We start from the raw sequence: 22,277 nt of genomic DNA, 5'->3' as shown, positions 1-22,277 counted from the left end.
TGGCTCACGCCTGTAATCCTAGCACTTTGGGAGTCCAAAGCGGGTGAATCACCGTAGGTCAGGAGTTCGAAACCAGCCTGGCCAACATGGTGAAACCCAGTCTCTGCTAAAAATACAAAAATTAGCCAGGCGTGGTGGTGCACGCCTGTAGTCCCAGCTACTCAGGAGGCTGAGGCAGGAGAATCACTTGAACCAGGAGGCAGAGGTTGCAGTGAACTGAGATTGCGCCACTGCACTTCAGCCTGGGTGACAGAGCAAGACTCCTTCTCAAAAAAAGAAAAGAAAAGAAAAAGAAAGAAATACATGGTGGGATACTACTACAAAGGCATTCGCAAGCTTTGGACACAGGGTTACTGTTGATGCCCGACTTTTTTTTTTTAAAGACAGCATTTCACTATGTTGCCCAGGCTGGAGTGCAGTGGCATGATCTTGGTTCACTGCAGCCTCCGCCTCCCAGGCTGAAGTGATCATCCCACCTCAGCCTTCTGAGTAGCTGGGATATGTACCGTAGATAGGTGTGTGCCACCATGCCCAGCTAATCTTTTTTTGGAGACAGGGTCTTGCTCTGTTGCTCAGGCTAGATTCCAGTGGTGCGATTATGTCTCACTGCAACTTCTGCCTCCCAGCTTCCCAAGTAGCTGGGAATACAGGCACACACCACCACGCTCAGCTAATTTTTGTAGAGACAGGGTTTCACTGTTGTTGCCCAGGCTGGTCTCCAACTCCTGGGCTCAATCGATCTGCCTGCCCTGACCTCCCAAAGTGCTGGGACTACAGGTGTGAGCCACTGTGCCTGGCCACAGCTAATTATTAAAATCTGTAGAGGTGTGGTCTCACTGTGTTGCCCAGGCTGGTCTCAAACTCCTGGGCGCAAGTGATCCTCCCACCTTGGCCTCCCAAACTGCTATGATTACAGGTGCGAGCCACTGCACCCTGCCATCAGCACGATGTTTATAGGACCAGTTATTCATTTATTCCACAGATGTTTATAGAATAATTTTTATCTGTTACGCTGAGGATACAGCATTGCACAAGAGAGCTGGAGGTGGTTAGATAACTAGATATGCCTAAATAAAATGCCAGCTGCTGATCAGTGCTATGCAAAAGAAGGCAGGGTAAGTAGCCTAGAGACTAGGGGATGATAGGGCTTGTTTTATAGAGAGCAGCCATGGGAGACCTGGTAAGATAACCAAGCAGATACCTGAGGGAAGTGAGAGAGCTGGCTGGCAGTCATCTGGGAGCTCTCGGCTGGGGCGCAACAGTGTATGTGTGAGGACCCTGAGGTGGGAGCCTGCCTCACTCATGCAGCAGAAGTTAGCCAGGCCGGGCGTGGTGGCTCATGCCTGTAATCCCAGCACTTTGGGAGGCCAAGGTGGGTGGATCACCTGAGGTCAGGAGTTCGAGACCAGCCTGGCCAACATGGTGAAACCCTGTCTTTACTAAAAATACAAAAAAATTAGCTGGGTGTGGTGGCGAGCACCTATAGTCAACTACTCGGGAGGCTGAGGCAGGAGAATCGCTTGAACCCAGGAGGCAGAGGTTGCAGTGAGCCAAGATCGAGCCACTGCACTCCAACCTGAGCAGAGCGAGACTCCGTCTCAAAAAAAAAAAAAAAGCCAGACATAAGTAGGGGAGGTTATATATCGATGAGGATGGGAATGGGAAGAGGGATAAGGGACAGTGGGCCCAGGGCTTTTTTTTTTTTTGAAACAGGGTTTTCACTCTGTTGCCCAGGCTGGAGTACAGTGGTGCAGTCATGGCTCACTGCAAGCTCAAATTCCTGGGTTCAAGTGATCCTCCCTCCTCAGCCTCCCCAGTTGCTGGGACTATAGGGACACTACACCCAGCTAATTTTTTAAAATTTTGTAGTAGAGATCAGGGCTCATTATTTTGCTGAGGCTGGTTTCAAATGCCTGGGCTCAAGCGATCCTCTTGCCTTGGGCTTCCAGAGTGCTGGAATTACACATGTGAGCCCCCATGCCTGACCCCAGGCCTTTTTTAAGTCCTATTTTCTCTGCATTTCAGCCTGTGGAGGCTCCAGTCATGCTGTGGGATGAGTCCAGCTTCCCCGACATCCCAGGGGCTGTAAGTGCCAACATGACTGTGAAGGTAAGAGTTTTAGATGGGTAGAACATGACCAGGGGAGGCGGCTGGGCTTGTAGAAGTCTGTACCGGGGAACCTCTCACATGCTTCCGCTATGTGTTTATCATTCTTAGGGCCAGAGTGAAGACCCTGGCTCCCTCCTTTCCTTGTTCCGGCAGCTGAGTGACCAGCGGAGTAAGGAGCGCTCCCTATTGCATGGGGACTTCCATACGTTCTCCTCTGGGCCTGGACTCTTCTCCTATATCCGCCACTGGGACCAGAATGAGCGTTTTCTGGTAGTGCTTAACTTTGGGGATGTGGGCCTCTCGGCTGGGCTGCAGGCCTCCGACCTGCCCGCCAGCGCCAGCCTGCCAACCAAGGCTGACCTTGTGCTCAGCACCCAGCCAGGCCGTGAGGAGGGCTCCCCGCTTGAGCTGGAACGCCTGAAACTGGAGCCTCACGAAGGGCTGCTGCTCCGCTTCCCCTATGTGGCCTGACCCCAGCCTGACGTGGACCCACTACCCTCCTTTCCTTCCTAGACCCTTTGGGTTCTGGTTTTTCTCTTTTTTCCCCTTTTTTAAAAAACAACAACAAAATGGTTGCAGATTATAAATGAACCCCCAAATAGGGTGTTTTCTGCCTTCAAATAAAAGTCACCCCTGCCTGGTGAGGTCCTGTCTTCCCTCTGCATCTCTCATAGCAGGGATTTCTCTCCTTCCTCCCCTCCCATGAGTCTGCTGCTCCAACTACTTCGTTATTTACGTAGGGACCAAGGCCCAGAGAAGGGGGTCCTCCCAAAGTCAACAGCATGGAGGTGTCAGGGCTGGGATAGCACCCGTGCCTCACCCACGCCGGGCCACAGGGCTCTCTGGACATCCTTGGTCTTGCCGACTGTTAACTTCATCTCCCTCAGCAAAGGGCTCTATCTAGACAAACATAGTTAATTTTCCTGTTTTTGCAGACTCGGCCTTTCACGGAGGGTAGGGGTGTGATGGTCTGGTTTTTAAAAGGTATTTCTAAAGGATACTAGAAGTCATGCGTTCAAGAATTTGTTGAACACTCAGCACATGTCAGAAACTATCCCTGTTCTGGGGTCACAGCAGGGAACACGGTACAAAAATTCCTTCCTCCTTGAGGCTGATACTCTTGTGGGGAGCAAAGAAAAAAACACAGCAGTTGTAGTGCGGTGGATACGGTGACAGTGTTTTTATGGAGGAAAAAGTAAAGCAGGAAAGGTGTTTCAGGGTGGAGGGGGGCCAGAGGAGGCCTCACCAAGGAGGTGATGTGTGAGTAAAGGCCTAATAAGTGAGGGAGTTCACCTGGTGAGTATCTGGGGAAGGGGCTTCCTGGGACCGAGGGGTGGGAGCCTGGCTGATATGAGTGAGAAGAGGAGTAAGGGATGAAGTCTCGTCGGAGTGGGCAGATCATGACAGTTGTAATAAGGTGGTCACACAGGGTGCAGAGAGTTTGGCAGCCTACACGGTTGGAGGGCATGGTCCCCACTGGTCTGTCCTCACTTCAATACCAGCTGCAAGTTCGGGGTGCCCATGACCACCTTCAGTAGGTAATAGACTAGAGTGACTCACAGAACTCAGGAAGGTATCGGGATTATGGTTTTATTACAGCAAAAGCATGCCCAGAACCAGCCAAAGGATGAGAGGCCTAGGGCAGGGTCGGAGGGAAGTAAACAGGAAGCTTCCTGCTGTCTTCTTGCAATGGAGTCCTGGTACCTCTTCCCGGCCATGATGGAGGTACAACCAGGGAAGCTCACTTGATCCTTGGGTGTGCCGAATTCCCTTGGTGCTTAATCACATAGTGCTCTGTGGCTGACCTTTAGTCTTCAGCCCCTGCGGGGATTTTGGGCTAAGGCCTTTAGTTGTCTCCATTTCCCCCAGAGGTTGCCTGTCCCCAAAGCTCACTCCTATTAGGACATTCCATGGGTCTAGAAGGCACTTACCAGTAGCCGAGGGTAAAGGCCAGACTTCCAAGTAAGATTAATTCTTCACTACCCATAGGGTCTGAGGGAGTGGAATGGGAGTTGTTGGAGGGTTTTGAGCGGAGTGACATGGTCTCACTTGGAATTTAACAGACTCACTGGCTGTTACTAGCCAGCAAGCAGGGAGGCCAGTTAAGATGGTTTGTTCCTGCAACCTAGAATACTTTTTAGGATGGTAGTAGTGCAGGTGGTAAGAAGTATTTGGGTCCTGTATTTTTATTAGAGATGGGGTTTCACCGTGTTAGCCAGGATGGTCTCGATCTACTGACCTTGTGATCCACCGGCCTCGGCCTCCCAAAGTGCTGGGATTACAGGCCACCGCGCCCGGCTGGTCCTGCATTTATTTTGCAAGCAGATCCGCAGTATTTGCTGTGGGATCCTGTTGCAGTACTAGTGATCTGCACAGGCCTCGTGGCCCTTGGGGTTAGTTTGGCTCTCAGCTTTCTCACAGAAAAGAAAGCCGGCTGGGCGCAGTGGCTCATGCCTGTAATCCCAGCACCTTGGGAGGACAAGGCAGTTGGATCACCTGAGGTCAGGAGTTCAAGAACAGCCTGACCAATATGGTGAAACCCCATCTCTACTGAAAATACAAAAGTTAACTGGGCGCGGTGGTGGGCACCTGTAATCCCAGCTACTCGGGAGGCTGAGACAGGAGAACTTGAACCTGAGAGGTGGAGGTTGCGGTGAGCAAGATCGCACCACTGCACTCTAGCCTGGGCAGCAGAGCGAGACTCAGTCTCGGGAAAAAAAAAAAAAAAGAATGCAGGTCACTGGTGCAGGCTTCACTTTCCATGGGCTGTGTCCTGGAGTGGGCCTGGGCCTCTGAGGGTTTCCTGGTGTAGGGGAGAGATCAAGACATTAAAAGACCCAAATTAAGGCCCAGGATCCTGAGGCTGTCAGAGCACAGTTCCTGAGAAGACACCCAGCCTGCTGGGCCTTGGCTTCCCTCTGCCTAGGGTTTCCCTTCTCTCAGTAACTGCCCCACCTTCTGGCTCTTCCCCGCTCTGGGCCTCTTCCTGAGGCTCCCCACCCTTCCCTGGTCATGTCCTTTCCCAGGGTCCCAGCTCCAGCCCTCCCTTTTCTCCTTCCTCTGCCTCCTGGACTCCCCTCTTAGACAGTTTTTATCATGGTGCTGTTATGGATGGAGCCTCGTTATGGTTATATGCTTATTTAATTTTCATCTTTTCCCCCTATTGTAACCACTAGACCACCAGGGAGATTTTCACTTAAGAAAAATATAGTAAGACCAGGTGGTGGCTCATGCTTGTAATCCTAGCACTTTGGAAGGCTGAGGTCGGAGGGTTTCTTGAGGCTGGGAGTTTGAGGCCAACCTGGGCAACATAGTGAGACCCCTGTCTCTATTTAAAAAAAAAAATTAGCTGGGCATGGTTGCATGTGCCTGTAGTCCCAGCTACCCTGGAAGCTAAGGCGGCAAGATCACTTGAACTTTGGAGGTTGAGGCTGCAGTGAGGTATGATTGTACCACTGCACTCCAACCTGGGTGACAGAGTGAGACTCTTGTCTCAAAAAAAAAAAAAAAAAGTAAGATATATGACATAAAATTTACTATTTTATTTATTTATTTATTTTTGAGATGGAATCTTGCTCTTTCACCGAGGCTGGAGTGCAGTGGTATCTGGACTCACTGCAACCTCCACCTTCCGGGTTCGGGCGCTTCTCCTGCCTCAACCTCCTGAGTAGCTGGGATTTACAGGTGCCCGCCACCATACCCAGCTAATTTTTGCATTTTTAGTAGAGACGGTTTCATCATGTTGACCAGGCTGGTCTTGAACTTGTGACCTCACCTGCCCTCCTTGGCCTCCCAAAGTGCTGGAATTACAGGCATGAGCCACTGTGCCCAGCCGTTAGCAAGCATGTTTGAGTTACTGCTCTGTCTCTGGTACCATCCTCAACTTTCTGGGTACAGGGGTGAACAAGACCCTGTTTTCTAACCTTAGAGCAGGTCAGTGTTTCCGAAGTGTGCTGAGTTGTGCCTGAGGGCAATGATTAGAAATAAAAGCCTTGGCCTCCCGCAGTGACTCATGCCTGTAATTCCACGATTTCCAACCTCCAAAGGACCAAATGCTTGACGTGACAAGCACTGAGACCCTCTCTTAAGGGTTAAGGGCATCACAAACTGAGAACAATGTAACAAGTCATTGGTTTAATGGCTTTCACTTTTTTTTTTTTTTTTTTTTTTTTTTTTTTTTTTTTGAGACGGAGTCTTGCTCTGTCACCCAGGCTGGAGTGCAGTGGCCGGATCTCAGCCCACTGCAAGCTCCTCCTCTCGGGTTCACGCCATTCTCCTGCCTCAGCCTCCCCAGTAGCTGGGACTACAGGCACCCGCCACTTCGCCCGGCTAGTTTTTTGTATTTTTTAGTAGAGACGGGGTTTCACCGTGTTAGCCAGGATGGTCTCGATCTCCTGACCTCATGATCCGCCCGTCTCGGCCTCCCAAAGTGCTGGGATTACAGGCTTGAGCCACCGCGCCCAGCCGGCTTTCACTTTTAAGTCATTATGACACACCTAGGAGGACTGTGGGGACCCTGTTTATGGAGGCTGAGGGCTCAGAGAAGTAAAGGGACCTTTCTAGACACAGCAGTGGAGCTGCTGTTCGGACCCAGGCCTTAGTACCACAGTCAAGCCCCATGTGCCAATGGACTTGGTCCTTCCTGGGATCCGTGGCCAATTACCTGCCTTTGGATCATGGGTCAGGGTGGACATCTCTGTCAGCCTGAGCCATTCTTCTGGTTCCAATTGATGTGCTACATGTTGGGGACATAAACGAACCTAAAATACTGTCCTGCTGATCTGACCTTCACTGATGGGGAGTGAAAGCAGATGTGTAAGTAATCGGGGCTGAGATAAAGGCTGTAGAGCGGCCGGGCGTGGTGGCTCACGCCTGTAATCCCAGCACTCTGGGAGGCCGAGGCGGGCGGATCGCAAGGTCAGGAGATCGAGACCATCCTGGCTAACACGGTGAAACTCCATCTCTATAAAAATACAAAAAATTAGCCGGGTGTGGTGGCGGGCGCCTGTAGTCCCAGCTACTCGGGAGGCTGAGGCACGAGAATGGCGTGAACCCGGAGGCGGAGCTTGCAGTGAACCAAGATCGTGCCACTGCACTCCAGCCTGGGTGACCAGCAAGACTCCGTCTCAAAAAAAAAAAAAAAAAAAAAAAAAAAAGGCTGTAGAGCACCAGGCCCCGTGATGGACGGAGGAGGAGTTTAACCCCAGAGGGATCAGGGAAAGCTTCTTGGAGCCTTCATGTGAGCTGAGATTGAGGCACTAGTAGGCATTGACGTTATGCATGTGAAGGAAAAGGCCACCGGGTAAGGTAACATTATGCACCACTGCTCAGTTGAGACAGCCTGATGAGTGTGAGGAACTGTAACTGGGACATAAAGCATGATTTTGGACAACTTGGGAGAGTGGTGAGAGCCAACCAGAGGCTGAAGCACAAAGGGCTTTAACAGCCATGGCTCAAGTTGTCTGTACTTTACCCCATCATAACCAGATTAGTGGTCCCCAGCCTGGTTATGCAGAATCCTCTGGAAAAAATTTTCCCATCCAACTTACACCAAATCAGAATTTCCAAGGGGGATATGCCGTGAATCTCCAAGGGTATGAGCTTGGAAGTTTATTTTATTTTTTATTTTATTATTTTATTTTATTACTCTTTTTGAGAAGGAGTCTTCTGTCGCCCAGGCTGGAGTGCAGTGGCGCAATCTCAGCTTGCTGCAACCTCTGCCTCCCGGGTTCAAGCGATTCTCCTGCCTCAGCCTCCCAAGTAGCTGGGATTATAGGTGCTTGCCATCATGTCCTACTCAATTTTTGTATTTTTTTAGTAGAGACAGGTTTCACCATGTTCAGGCTGGTCTCAAACTTCTGACCTCAGCTGATCCACCCGCCTTGGCCTCCCAAAGTTCTGGGATTACTGGCATGGACCACTGCGCCTGGCTGAAAGTTTATTTTTAGCCACCTTCCCCAAATTATTCTTAGAGCAGGTCAGTGTTTCCCAAGTTTGCTGAGTTATGCCCAAGGGCAATGATTAGAAATAAAAGCCTTGGCCTCCCATGGTGGTTCACGCCTGTAATCCCAGCACTTTGGGAGGCCGAGGCGGGCAGATCCTGAGGTCAAGAGATGGAGACCATCCTGGCCAACATGGTCAAACCCTGTCTCTTCTACAATAGCAAAAATTAGCCGAGCATGAGGCAGGAGAAATGCTTGAACCCTGGAGGCGGAGGTTGCAGGTTGCAGTGAGCCGAGATTGTGCCACTGTACTCCAGTCTGGCGACAGATCGAGACTCCATCTCAAAAAAAAGAAAGAAAGAAAGAAAGTCTTGAATTTTTCTCCTGGATGTTCTGATTCAGAAGGTCTGGGATGGGACACTAGAATCTATGTAACAAGCTCAGATAAGAACAAGAGAAAGAACAAAAAAAGAACAAGAGGTTGGGCGCGGTGGCTCACGCCTGTAATCCCAGCACTTTGGGAGGCCAAGGTGGGCAGATCACGAGGTCAGGGAATCGAGACCATCCTGGCTAACATGGTGAAATGCTGTCTCTACTAAAAATATAAAAAAATTAGCCGGGCGAGGTGGCGGGCTCCTGTAGTCCCAGCTACTCAGGAGGCTGAGGCAGGGGAATGGTGTGAACCTGGGAGGTGGAGCTTGCAGTTAGCCGAGATTGTGCCACTGCACTCCAGCCTGGGTGACAGAGTGAGACTCCCTCTCAGAAAAAAAAAAAAAAAAAAAAAAAGCCGGGCGCGGTGGCTCAAGCCTGTAATCCCAGCACTTTGGGAGGCTGAGACGGGCGGATCACGAGGTCAGGAGATCGAGACCATCCTGGCTAACACGGTGAAACCCCGTCTCTACTAAAAATACAAAAAATTAGCCGGGCGCGGTGGCGGGCGCCTGTAGTCCCAGCTACTCCGGAGGCTGAGGCAGGAGAATGGCGGAAACCCGGGAGGCGGAGCTTGCAGTGAGCTGAGATCGGCCACTGCACTCCAGGCCGGGCTACAGAGCAAGACTCCGTCTCAAAAAAAAAAAAAAAAAAAAAGTAGCTGAGGGTGGAAAAAGCTGATCAGCTCCGTGCAGATACGCTGGGTGCCCTTATCCTTGCAGGTGGAGGTTTCCAGCAGGGTAGAGTCTACAGCTCAGCAGAGGGCAAGATCTGGGAGCCCTGGGGGTAGAGGTGGGGGATTTGCCATGAGGATAAATGATGTGTGTGGGTGGAGAAGGGCGGAAGGGTGAGATTGGAGCCCTGAGGACTGGCAACATCTATAGACGAGAGACAGTTGAAGAGAGACCCATATAGAAGGCAGAGAACAGAGCCTGGGACTAGGGCTAGGAAGACAAGAAGAGGCCAGTTGGTATTGGTAGAACTGTCCCAGGTGGCCTTCAGATTTGCTGACAAGGAGAGCATCCGTGGTTTCCGGGTGATCTTCTCCAGAGCACTTCCAAGGGAACGTGGAGAAATTGATTTTTTTAATTTGAGGGGTGAGAGGGATTTGTACATGTTTCTAGATAGTATCAGTTGGAGCACCTGGCTTTCTTTTTTTTTTTTTTTTTTTTTTTTGAGACGGAGTCTCGCTTTGCCACCCAGGCTGGAGTGCAGTGGCGCGATCTCGGCTCACTGCAAGCTCCACCTCCTGGGTTCAAGCAATTCTCCTGCCTCAGCCTCCCGAGTAGCTGGGACTACAGGCGCCTGCCACCATGCCCAGCTAATTTTTTGTATTTTTAGTAGAGACGGGGTTTCACTGTGTTAGCCAGGATGGTCTCGATCTCCTGACCTCGTGATCCGCCTGCCTTGGCCTCCTAAAGTGCTGGGATTACAGGTGCGAGCCACCGCGCCCAGCCGGAGCACCTGGTTTTCTGAAGCAGCAAAATAATTTATTGGAAGGGCACCAGGAACTGCCAAGAGGAAGCAGGACCAGACTTGGAAAATGGGCAGGAAGCAAGCGCCAAGAAGCAGGAAGTACAATTGTCTTTTAACTGGAACAGCCTGGAATGCTGTCGCCAGGAGACATTCTGCCAAGATGTGTGTGGCTGGGCACAAAGGCGTGCTGCATGAAGGTATTGGCCACCCTGGGTGGGATGTGGGTGGTGCTGAAATTCAGAACATGTTCCATTTGCAATGGCCCTTGCGTGTCCCGAGTTCAAGGACAAAGGGGGATCACCTTTTACTTCTTACAAAGGGCTCTCTCCACTGTAATCCCAGCTACTCAGGAAGCTGAGGTGGGAGGACTGTCTGAGGCCAGGAGTGTGAGACCAGCCTGGGCAACATAGCGAGACCACGTCTCTACAAAAAATAAAAGAAATAGGCCGGGCGCGGTGGCTCAAGCCTGTAATCCCAGCACTTTGGGAGGCCGAGACGGGCGGATCACGAGGTCAGGAGATCGAGACCATCCTGGCTAACACAATGAAACCCCGTCTCTACTAAAAATACAAAAAAATTAGCCGGGCGAGGTGGCGGGCGCCTGTAGTCCCAGCTACTCGGGAGGCTGAGGCAGGAGAATGGCGTAAACCCGGGAGGCGGAGCTTGCAGTGAGCCGAGATCGCGCCACTGCACTCCAGCCTGGGCGACAGAGCGAGACTCCGTCTCAAAAAAAAAAAATAAATAAATAAAATAAAATAAAAGAAATAGCCTGGCATGGTGGCACATGCCTGTAGTCCCAGCTGCTTGGGAGGCTGAGGTGGGAGGATTGGTGGGAGGATTGCTTGAGCTGGGGAGATTGAGGCTGCTGTGAGCCATGATTATACCACTGCACTCCAGCCTAGGCGACAGAGTGAGTCCCTAAATCTAAAAAACAACAAACGACTCCATCCAGTTGCCAAATCATGCACCCATGATTCTGTCACTGCTCTGCTGGGACACCCTTTTAATATTCACACAATGATGCTGATGTGGTCAGTGTGGCCCTAGAAATAAAATAGTCAATGGTGATTTTGTTTTATTTTATTTTATTTGAGACGGTGTCTCGCTCTGTCACCCAAGCTGGAGTGCAGTGGTGCGATCTTGGCAACCTCTACCTCCAGAGTTCAAGCGTTCCTTCTGCCTTAGCCTCCCGAGTAGCTGGGATTACAGGCGCCCACCACCGTGCCCAGCTAATTTTTGAATTTTCAATAGAGACGGGGTTTCACCATGTTGGTCAGGCTTGTCTCGAATTCCTGACCTCATGATCCACCCACCTTGGCCTCCCAAAGTGCTGGGATTACAGGTGTGAGCCACCAAGCCCTGCCTGATTTTATTTTTTAATTTTGTTTTTGAGATGGAGTCTTGCTCTGTCACCCAGGCTGCAGTGCAGTGGCTCAGTCTTGGCTCACTGCAACCTCTGCCTCACCCACGGTGATTAAGATTTTTGGTTTGAGCAGCTGGAAGATTGGATTTGCCATTTAATGAGATGGGGAAGACTGCAGAAGGAGTGGACTTAAAAGGAGAAATAGGCAGCTGAGTTTGGGCCTTTAATGCCTTTGAAATTTTAGACATTAAAGTGGAAATGTGAAGGCGTCAGCTGGACATACTGCCCTGCTGTTCACGGAGAGGCCTGGGCTGGAGAAGTGAATTTAGGAGTCCTCTGCACAGCTGATGTTTAAAGCCATGAGATAATAGGAGGTGGTCAGAGGAGTAAGTGCAGAGAGGGACTCAGCTCTTCAGAGGTTGGAGAAATGGGGGTGGGCCAGCAATACAGACAAAGTGTGAGGGGACAGTGAGATGGGCAGAGGGATGTGGTCCTGGGGACCAAGTGAGGAGGAAGGGGTGAATGTTGTCAAATGCTGCTGAGGGGGCCGGGCGAAGTGGCTCACGCCTGTAATCCCAGAACTTTGGGAGGCGGGGATTGGGGGTGGGGGTGGATCACCTGAGGTCGGGAGTTCGAGACCAGCCTGATCAACATGGAGAAACCCCATCTCTACTAAAAATACAAAATTAGCCGGGTGTGGTGGCACATGCCTGTAATCCCAGCTACTCGGGAGGCTGAGGCAGGAGAATCGCTTGAACCCGGGAGGCGGAGGTTGTGGTGAGCCGAGATTGCACCACTGCACTCCAGCCTGGGCAACAGAGTGACACTCTGTCTCAAAAAACAAAAAATTAATAGAGAATTAATAATAATTGTATAGATTTACGGGGTGTGATAAACCTCCAAGTGTCGGAGGTTTGGGGAGAAAGGAGAAATTGTGAATAAACACCTCAGACCTTCCTATTCACAGTGTCTGTCTGGCGACCAGTAGCAACCACAGTAACAACTTACTTGTTGGAAATGCAGATTCTCAGGTCTACCCAAACCTACTGAGTCAGGGTCTTGCTGCCAATCAGGCTGGCGTCAGTGGTGCCATCATAGCTTACTGCAGCATCGAACTCCTGGGCTCAAAGGATCCTCCCATCTCAGCCTCCTGAGTAGCTAGGACTACAGGCATGCATCACCACACCTGGCTTTTTTTTTTTTTTTTTTTTAACTTTTTGTAGAGATGGGATCATACTACATTGCCCAGATTGGTCTCAAACCTCTGGCTTCAGACAATCCTCCCACCTCAGGCTCCCAAAGCACTGGGATTACAGATGTGAGCCATTGTGCTCCGCTGGAATCTGCATTTTTTTTTTTTTTTTTGACGGAGTCTTGCTCTGCCACCTAGGCTGGAGTGCAGTGGTGCCATCTTCACTCACCACAATCCCCACCATCCCAGGTTCAAGCAATTCTCCTGCCTCAGCCTCCCCAGTAGCTGGGATTACAGGCACGTGCCACCACGCCCCGCTAATTTTTGTATTGTTAGTAGAGGCGGGGTTTTGCCATGTTGACCAGGCTGGTCTTGAACTCCTGACCTCAGGTGATCCACCCACCTCAACCTCCCAAAGTGCTGGGATTACAGGCGTGAGCCACCGCGCCTGGCCCGGAATCTGCATTTTAATGAGATCCCAGGTGATTCCTATGCACACTCAAATTTGACAAGTTCTGATGTAGGAGTGTGGGAGAGCCACTGTTTGAGACATTTGCAAGTTGATTGCCATGTAGTGGGTGGTGGGAACAACTGGCTTGAGATCAACCTCTCAGCCTGCCTTTGTTTCTCTTGGTGCTGCCTTGAAGACTCCAGGTCCTTCTAACTGGAGGTGACAAAAAAAAAAAACCTCAGTATGAGAAAGAGAAAATGTGCCCTGTTCTTCTACAGCAGCAGAAATAGAAAGCAGATTCTTTTGTGCATGTGAAACCATCTTTGCAAACGTTATTTCTAACAAGGGAGTCTTGTCAGACAATTAAATTTGTGAGACTTGCTTTGTCCTGCGAAAGTAACCTTTAACTTTTAAAAAGCTTGTGGTTCTGATTGCTTGTCTTCCTTAATAATATGTTGCCCTGGCAATAATATTTAAATTCACATCTCTGTTTTCTAGAAGGTGAGTTTTCTTTGTTAAGCCAGAGGGGGAGCATTGACACATTCCTCTTCTCCCACGCCCATGAGGTAGAATAAACCCAGTCACTGCAAGATTTCTTAATCAAACAAAGAATGTGAGAATATTGTCTTATTTAAATCAACATGGAGACCAGGTGTGGTGGCTCACGCCTATAATCCCAGCATTTTGGGAGGCTGAGGTAGGAGGATTGTTTGAGCCCGGGAGTTTGAGACGAGCTTGGGCAACACAGTGAGACCCTGTTTCTTTTTTTTTTTTTTTTTTTTTTGAGACAGAGTCTCGCTCTGTAGCCCGGGCTGGAGTGCAGTGGCCGGATCTCAGCTCACTGCAAGCTCCGCCTCCCAGGTTTACGCCATTCTCCTGCCTCAGCCTCCCGAGTAGCTGGGACTACAGGCGCCCGCCACCTCGCCCGGCTAGTTTTTTGTATTTTTTAGTAGAGACGGGGTTTCACGGTGTTCGCCAGGATGGTCTCGATCTCCTGACCTCGTGATCCACCCGTCTCGGCCTCCCAAAGTGCTGGGATTACAGGCTTGAGCCACCACGCCCGGCCGACCCTGTTTCTACAAAATAAAAAAAATTAGCTGGGTGTGGTGGTGTGCTCCTGTAGTCCCATCTACTTGGGAGGCTGAGGTGGGAGGATCCCTTGAACCCAGTAATTTGAGGTCGCAGTGAGCCACTCCAGCCTGGGTGGCAGAGCGAGACCCCCCAACTCTTTTTTTTCTTTTTGAGACGGAGTCTTGCTCTGTCACTCAGGCTGGAGTGCAGTGCCACCATCTCGGCTCACTGCAACCTCTGCCTCCCGGGTTCACGCGATTCTCCTGCCTCAGCCCCCCGAGTAGCTGGGACTACAGGTGCCCACCACCACACCTGGTTAATTTTTGTATTTTTAGTAGAGATGGGTTTTCACCATGTTAGCCAGGCTGGTCTTGAACTCCTGACCTCCGGTTATCCATGTGCCTTGGCCTCCCAAAGTGTTGCGGTTACAGGTATGAGCCACCGCACCCGACCCCCCAACTCTTAAAAAAAGAAATCATGCAGGCAGCAAGCCAGAGATAGCGGCCATGAAGAGAGGTGGAAGTGGAGAACAAGCACTTTTGGGAATAAGGCAAGGGAGTTGACTGAGGACAAGCACAAAGACGTGAGGTGGCGCCATGAGGCTCCTGAGCAGAGGTCAGGAACCCTGCATTTGTTCTGGTGCCAATCTGCCAGACAGTGGGAGCTTTTTCCAGCAGTGCTTGAATGCCCATGTGTCGGGTCAGAGAAGATGGATGGTGGCATTGACCCAGGGTGATGAATTTCTAGTAGAAGCAAGGGGCCGCGGGATTGTGAGTGTTGGTGGTGCTGAGGAAAGATTCCAGGGTCCAGGCTGTTCAGGGAAGGAAAGCACTTGCTGAGGATGGCCAAGGACAGGGCCTGCAGGAAGGTGAGAGGCTGAGCGGGTGGGAGAGTGAGAGGGGAAGACATTGGGGTTTTAGCTCTTGAAGCAGGAGCAGTTGAGGGCTCTGGATTTGACTGACATAGGGTAGAGGATAAGGTCCTTGGGGCTGAAGACATCATGACACTGGCACTATTGAGTTGAATGGGTCACCCAGCCAGGATGGTGGCCAGATTTAAGAGGAGGAGGCTGGGCACAGTGACTCATGCCTGTAATCCCAGTTACTCAGGAGGCTGAGGCTGGAGAACTGTTTGCACCCAGGAGGCATAGGTTGCAGTGAGCTGAAAAGGCACTACTGCACTCTAACCTGGGCGACAGAGTGAGGCTTTGCCTCAAAAAAAAAAAAAAAAAAAAAAAAAAAAAAAAAAAATTATTGCCTACTATGTCACAGACAATGTGCCAGGTGCTTACAGATCCTGAGAGGTCAGGGTCTGAAGTGTGCTGGCCTAGGCTTGGTTGGGCAGAGGCAGAGAGGAATAAAGGGAAAGTGAAGACTGCAGGGAATGGGGAAGGAAACCAGTGTTTTCTGAGTGTTTAACATATAACATGCTTAGCATGATTTGTCCCCCTTTTATTGATGAGGAAACTGAAGCTTGGAATAATGAAGTGACTCGTCCATGTTCACGAAACTCTGGCTCCCAAACTCTTGCCATATTCCATATCATCTCCTTTGAGGGGATTGGGAGAAGAGAGGAGGAAAGAAGAGGGAGGGATTCCAGGCATTAGGGAAGTCTGAATTAGGGAGGAGAGGCTCAAGATCTGGTATGCTCTGAGAAATATGTGGAGGCATAGTATTTTTTGGCTTTGCAAGATTTCTGCATTGGGTTTCAAGAACAGGAAACTAGAGGTTCTGATGGTTTAGTACTTCCCAACTCAAGCACCCAGACTTGAAGCCCTAGACTTACAGGTGCTTGAAGGCTCCTGGGCTGGCTCTCTGCAGGAGACAAGCTCAAAGAACTCTCCCTGAGAGCCTGACGAGGTGCTGGGCACTGTCCTGTAATGTTATGGGTTGAATTGTGTACCCTAAAAAGATATATTGAAGCCCTAACCCTCAGTACTAGAGAATGCAGATATGGTTAATTAGGATGAGGTCACAATGGAGTAGGGTTGACCATTAATCCAACATGACTGGTATCCTTGTTAGAAGAGAAGAGACAGTCCGGGTGTGGTGGCTCACGCCTGTAACCCCAGCACTTTGGGAGGCCGAGACAGGCGGATCACGAGGTCAGGAGATCGAGACCATCCTGGCTAACACGGTGAAACCCCGTCTCTACTAAAAATACAAAAAAAAATTAGCCGGGCGTGGTGGCAGGCGCCTGTAGTCCCAGCTACACGAGAAGCTGAGGCAGTAGAATGGCGTGAACCTGGGGGTGGAGCTTGCAGTGAGCCGAGATCGCGCTGCTGCACTCCAGCCTGGGCGGACAGAACAAGACTCCATCTCAAAAAAAAAAAAAAAAAAGAAGAGAAGAGACAGAGAGACTTAGACAGAGGAGGGGAGAATGCCATGTGATGATTGAGGCAGAGATTGAAGTGTGGCAGCTGTAAGACAAGGAATGCCTGGGGTTACCAGAAGTGGAAGAGGCAAGGAAAAAGTCTTCCCTACAGGTTCCAGAGGGAGCGAGCCTGCTCCAAAACCTTGATTTTAGACTTCTAGGCTCCTGATTTTAGACTTCTAGACTGCAGAATTGTGAGACAACGGGTTTCTGTTACAAGCTACCCAGTTTGTGGTACCTCATTATGGCAGCCCTAGGAAACTAATCCACATGCTTTATCTCCTTTAGTCCTTTCAGTGACTCCCAGTCCAGGGGATTTCAAACTCCTAGTACCGTGTTCCACCATTAGAAATAGTTTACCTAATGATCTGGTGCATGCAAACATGTATCTGTTTTCTCTTTCTAAAGTGAAACAAAAGTTTCAAAAAGTACTACTTACCCTCATTATGTGTCACACCCCAGTATTTTCAAATCTATTTTAAACAAGTTCATTAAAAAAAAAAAAAAAAAAAAAAGCTGATCATGACTCTGATTTCATGACTCACTAATGGGGTCACAACCCACATTTTAAAAGCTCTTAGAATGTGAGCTTCTCTAGGGCAGAGACTATGTTCTGTTTACTTCTCTGTTCCCTGCTCCTACAGTCTCTGAAACAGAGTGGGGACCTGGCAAATATTTATCTGAACTGAACTCCCCATCAGGAAAATATAGCAGCTGTATTTTCCCAGTAAGGAAATGAAAGTTCACAGAGGTTAAAAAAGTTGGCCGGGCACGGTGGCTCAAGCCTGTAATCCCAGCACTTTGGGAGGCCGAGATGGGCGGATCACGAGGTCAGGAGATCGAGACCATGCTGGCTAACACGGTGAAACCCCGTCTCTACTAAAAAATACAAAAAAAAAGTTAGCCGGGCGAGGTGGCGGGCGCCTGTAGTCCCAGCTACTCGGGAGGCTGAAGCAGGAGAATGGCGTAAACCCAGGAGGCGGAGCTTGCAGTGAGCTGAGATCCGGCCACTGCACTCCAGCCTGGGCGACAGAGCGAAACTCCATCTCAAAAAAAAAAAAAAAAAAAAAAAAAAAAAAAAGTTGCCAAAAGTCATCCAGCTTGTGAGCAGAGGAGTTCGTGTCGAGATAACACCTTGGTTTAGCTCTGGATTTGGACAGCCCTGGTTGTCCTGGTCCTGCCATTACCAAAGTGGTTCTAAGTAAGCACCTCCACTGCTCACAGAATGATCCCTTTCTAAGCATTGCCTCAGCAGAGGTGTTTCTGCAGATAACCACAGTAGGTGTGGTGGACCTACACCTACTTAGAGGACCACAGTAGGTGTCCTGGAATAGCACTGGGAGTGAGGCGATGGTAGAGATTGCCACAAAACGAGACACTATCCGTACTCTCCAGGACCTTGGAGCTGGCCCAGTGCACAAAAAGTCCTCCAGGATGCAGGATGGGTCTTCGGGGAGGACTGCTGAAGGAGGAGTGGGCTCATGTGGGTCTGTCTCTGCTTTTTTCTTTTTCTTTTTTTTTTGAGACGTCGTTTCGCTCTTGTAGCCCCAGTGGAGTGCAATGGCGCAATCTCGGCTCACCACAGCCTCTACCTCCCAGGTTCAAGCAATTCTCCTGCCTCAGCCTCCCGAGTAGCTGAGATTACAGGCATGCACCACCATGCCCAGCTAATTTTGTATTTTTAGTAGAGATGGGGTTCCTCCATGTTGGTCAGGCTGGTCTCAAACTCCTGACCTCAGGTGATCCGCCCATCTCGGCCTCCCAAAGAGCTGGGATTACAGGTGCGAGCCACTGCGCCCGGCCTGTCTCTGCTTTAACTGCCATTTCCCTACCCTTCCCCATGTGTCCCCCACAGCCCCTCCCTCTACTGCCTGGGCCCTTCCTCCCAGCCCTCTCTGCTGTGCCCTCTCTGTTCAGTGGTCTGCCAGTGCCTCTGCATCTGAGCCTCTTCTCTGACCATCCCCTCCACCGTCTGGCTTCAACTGAAACCCGCCGTCCCCCCGAGGACACCCTGCAACCCCTTCAGGTGGGGGCTGTTTTTTTCTCTCTGGCTCTTGAAGAAAGTATATAAATTTCCCAGGTGAAGTAGGAAAAGACTATTCCAAGCAAAGGAACGGAAAGGAATAAAACCATGAAGAAGAAAGCTGAGGACCTGTATGAGGACCAGGAGAATTCCAGAGGCTGGGACTAAGGTCTGTGAGAGGAGGCGTCACGGAAGAGGCTGAAGAATTAAGTAGGGCTGAATGGGAAGGCTTTTGAAGGCTAAGGAGCTTGCATTTTTATTTTAAGCGATTGGCTAGCTGGAAGCAAGGAGTTGAAAGCATCAGATCTGTGTTTTGGCAAAATCACTTTGGCTAGAGCATGGAGAATGGATGGGAGTGGGACCAATTAAGGCAGGGTTGGCTGACTATGTCTGGGAGGCCTGTTTTTGTACCAGTCATTAGCTAAGAATGGATTTTGCTTTTTTTTTTAAAACGGAGTTTCCCTCTGTTGCCCAGGGTGGAGTGCAGTGGCGTGATTTCGGCTCACTGCCACCTCCACCTCCCTGGTTCAAGCAATTCCCCTGCCTCAGCCTCCCAAATAGCTGGGATTACAGGTGCACACCACCACACCTGGTGAATTTTTTAATTTTTATTTTGAGTAGAGATTGGGTTTTACCATGTTGGCCAGACTGGTCTCGAACTCCTCACCTTAGGCAATTTGCCCACCTTGGCCTCCCAAAGTGCTGGGATTACAGGCGTGAGCCACCACGCCTGGCCTGAATTTTGCATTTTTAAAAGGCTGAAAAGTAAACAAAAATAGTATTTGTGACACAAGAAAAATTATATGAAATTCAAATCTCAGTGATATTCAAAGAAAATATTTTTGGAACACAGCCATGCTCATTTAAGTATGTATTGTCTATGGCTGCTTTTGACTGCATCAGCAGAGTGGAATAGTAGTGACAGAGACTGTGTAATATTGGAGTACCTACATAATATTCTTGATTCTGTCTCTTGGTCTGCAGAGTCTAAAACTAAAATATTTGCTATCTGGCCCTTTACAGAAAAAATTTGCTAATCCCTGAATTAAGGGATTGTTTTGGCACTTCAGGCAAGAAGCCTGGACTAGTTTAGAGGCAGTCGGGATGCAGAAAACTGGATGAATTTGGGAACTATTCAGGAGATAGGCTGAGCACAGGGAGTAAAAGAGAGGAGTCTGGGATGACTCCCAGCTTTCTGGTTTGAGCAACTGTGTGAATGGTGGTGCTAGCCAGGCCAAGAATATCAAGAGAGAAAGTGAAACTCAAGGGCAGGGGAAGGACAGGGGCTCACAGTGAAGAGTGAGAACCGTTTTCAGGCCCATTTTGTGTGACAGTCTGATTTGTGGGGTTATCCAGTTTGTGTGTGTTACCAAAGATGCTAACAACAACGATGTCAGAAGCAATAACCTCAAGCCCCCTCAAGCCCGTTAGAGCGTGAGGCTGGTGTAGGGCACCTGGGCATTCAGAAGACTTTCGTGCTCTAAAGGTGAGCGGGTACTTGTCTAAATTTCCAGTTGGGTCAGCATGAGTCCTGTGAAATCCCAGCCAGTGTCCTAAGAATAAAACCAAGGATTCCAGAGGCCTGGGGCCATGGGGGATTAGGAGAAGATGGAGCTGTTCCTAGACGCCAAGCCCCCTACCTTCTATCTCCTTGTTGGTGAATTTGGTATACTGGCCAGAGAGGTAGGGCCTGTCTCTGCAAGTTTATAGTGGTATCCAAGGAAGCTGATTCTTCTGGGGTCTGATGTACCTGCTGAGACTTGGGGGCAGGGACTGGGGTGGCCAAAGCCACCTACTCCATCTTGTCCTGTGGTCTTGTTATCTGAGGAGCAGGCCCAGGCGGGTTCCAAGAGCCGTGTTTTGGCAGAGCTACTCCTGTGATTGCCAGCAGATGGCGCTAAAGCAATACGGTGGGAGTGGAAGGAAGGTGGCGCAGAAGGAGAGAGGATCCTAACTTCTCAGGGCTGGAGAAGGGGTCGGTAGCAGTGGGGGGAAGACAGCATTCACAAAACCGCTTCATTCTTTCCCTATTTCCAGCTCAGGCGCGTGGTCGCCCTTGTTTCTGGGGCCAAGAAGGACTCTCAGAACGGGGTAGTGGTGGAGTGTTTGGGGTGGACTGTTGCCATGTCCAGCCACCCTCTCTTTGGGCTTATCCCGTTTCCCCAATTCTGTGGCAGCTGGGCCTGCGGGAATCTTGCTTCAGAGGACTGAGGGCACAGACCCCATCTCTGGGAAGCCTTCCTGGAATGCACACACCCTCTCCCGCTGAAACTTGTTCCCCCAAACTCCTTTAACCAAGCCATGACGGGGCTTAAGTTTCTTCTCCTTGGACTGGGGGCATGGGCTTTTCAAAGCTCAGGCTGGAGGTGTAGGGTCAGAGCTGGGTCTGAAACTAGTCCTGGTTTCTGGCATTTACCGGCTAGCAGCCCTGTCCCGTGGTAACACTGATCATAGAGCCATTGAGGGCATTTCCCTCCAGTCTTTCTCATCCTCCGAACTCTTCTGCAAAGGGCTTGTTTCCATTTCAGAGATGAAGACATTGAGAAGAGACATGTCTAAGGTTGTTCAGTGAGGGACATGGCAGGTCAGACCTGCATCTGGGACAAGGGACAAGTGTGAACTGCTAGCCCCATTCCTGATGTGAATACCAGATTTGACCCCCTCCTCTTCTGGTCTTCAGTAGAGACCAGGTTAATCTGACCCCAAAGTTCCTGTTCTCCCAGCACTGCTCAGCTTGCTCAGTCCTTCTGCCTCCCAGGACCTCAGTTTCAACACCTTTAACACGGGGCAGGACATTCAACCTTAAAGGGGCCTTAGGGCTGTGAGGGAGCAGTGGTAAGGGAGAGGCCCTCTTATGATCTTGAACTCACAACCCAGTAAGCTGTGCTGGTGGGAAGGGGATATGGGGTTTGGATCCTAGGGTCATTCTCACAGTGCTGTAGTTCTTGGCTAGCCTATCCTGTTTAGATCTTCACTGGATACCATTTCCCATCGTGTTGGAAGCTTTCTTCCAAAGGCTCCTGGGAGTCCCAACAGCTACAAGTGGGCTGAATCCCCACTCCTCCTCTCTGCAAGGGCTTAGCTCCACCCAGGCCTCATCCCTCTAGGCCAACGATTCTCAAACTTTACCCTGCATCACAACACCTAGAGGGCTTGTTAAAAACAGGTGGTGGGTTCCACAGAGTTTCTGATTTAGTGAATCTAGGGGGACCCTGAGAATTCTCATAGCTAACAAGTTCCCAGGTGATACTGAGGCTACTGATCAGAACCACTGTGAAATGAAAGATTGACTCAGCAGGTCTGGATGATCCGAACCCTGCACATTTGCACATTTCAAAGAAAGGTTTGGCCTTGCCTGGCTCCTGGAAGATAACACTAAACCCTTGGAATATCCTGCCTGGTAAGTGTTTTTGCTTACCTTTGCTCCTTGGGCCACATGGTATCAGTTTAACTTCTGGAAGGGCTGGAGACTAAGTAAGGTCAGCCATGTGGGTGGTCAACCATGCTTACATGACCAGCCTCCAGTAAGAACACTGGACACCAAAGCTCTGCTGAGCTTTCTTGGTTGGCAGTACTTCATTTTGTTGTCATACATCATTGCTTGGAAGACTGGGCACAGTCTGCACGACTCCACTGGGAGAGGACAGCTGGAAGTTTGTATCTGGTCTCTCCTTGTCTCTGCTCTGTGCACCTTTTGCTGTTGCTGTTTTATGCTCTGTGTTCTTTCACTGTAATAAACTGTGAGGATAATAGCTTTGCTGAGTTCTATGCATCGTTCTAGCAAATCACTGAACCCAGTGACGGTCTTGGAAACCACTACTCCAGACTATGGGATTAACCTCTCTAGA

At 50.1% G+C, this 22,277-nt stretch overlaps 2 protein-coding genes across 3 annotated transcripts in view; both read left to right on the top strand.

Annotated features, from left to right (window-relative positions):
* The window catches only part of LOC105469470 (solute carrier family 3 member 2), a 32,176-nt gene extending 29,423 nt beyond the window's left edge, over nucleotides 1–2,753 (top strand). For both annotated transcript variants that reach the window (XM_071074431.1, XM_071074432.1), the window contains 2 exons: nucleotides 2,026–2,109; nucleotides 2,218–2,753. In XM_071074431.1, coding sequence (XP_070930532.1) covers nucleotides 2,026–2,109; nucleotides 2,218–2,580 — 447 coding nt within the window. In that variant the 3' untranslated portion in view covers nucleotides 2,581–2,753. The remainder of the gene's footprint in view (nucleotides 1–2,025; nucleotides 2,110–2,217) is intronic.
* A 7,220-nt stretch (nucleotides 2,754–9,973) lies between these two features.
* Nucleotides 9,974–22,277, top strand: part of LOC105469473 (organic anion transporter 7) — a 169,165-nt gene continuing 156,861 nt past the window's right edge. Inside the window, exon 1 of the mRNA XM_071074438.1 lies at nucleotides 9,974–10,153. The gene's annotated coding sequence lies outside the window, so the exon portion shown is untranslated. The remainder of the gene's footprint in view (nucleotides 10,154–22,277) is intronic.

This window comes from Macaca nemestrina, chromosome 12, assembly GCF_043159975.1.
Source record: "Macaca nemestrina isolate mMacNem1 chromosome 12, mMacNem.hap1, whole genome shotgun sequence".
NCBI classification, from domain to species: domain Eukaryota; kingdom Metazoa; phylum Chordata; class Mammalia; order Primates; family Cercopithecidae; genus Macaca; species Macaca nemestrina.
The sequence above is the reverse complement of the archived record's forward strand: the minus strand, read 5'-3'. Positions and strand labels throughout refer to the sequence as shown.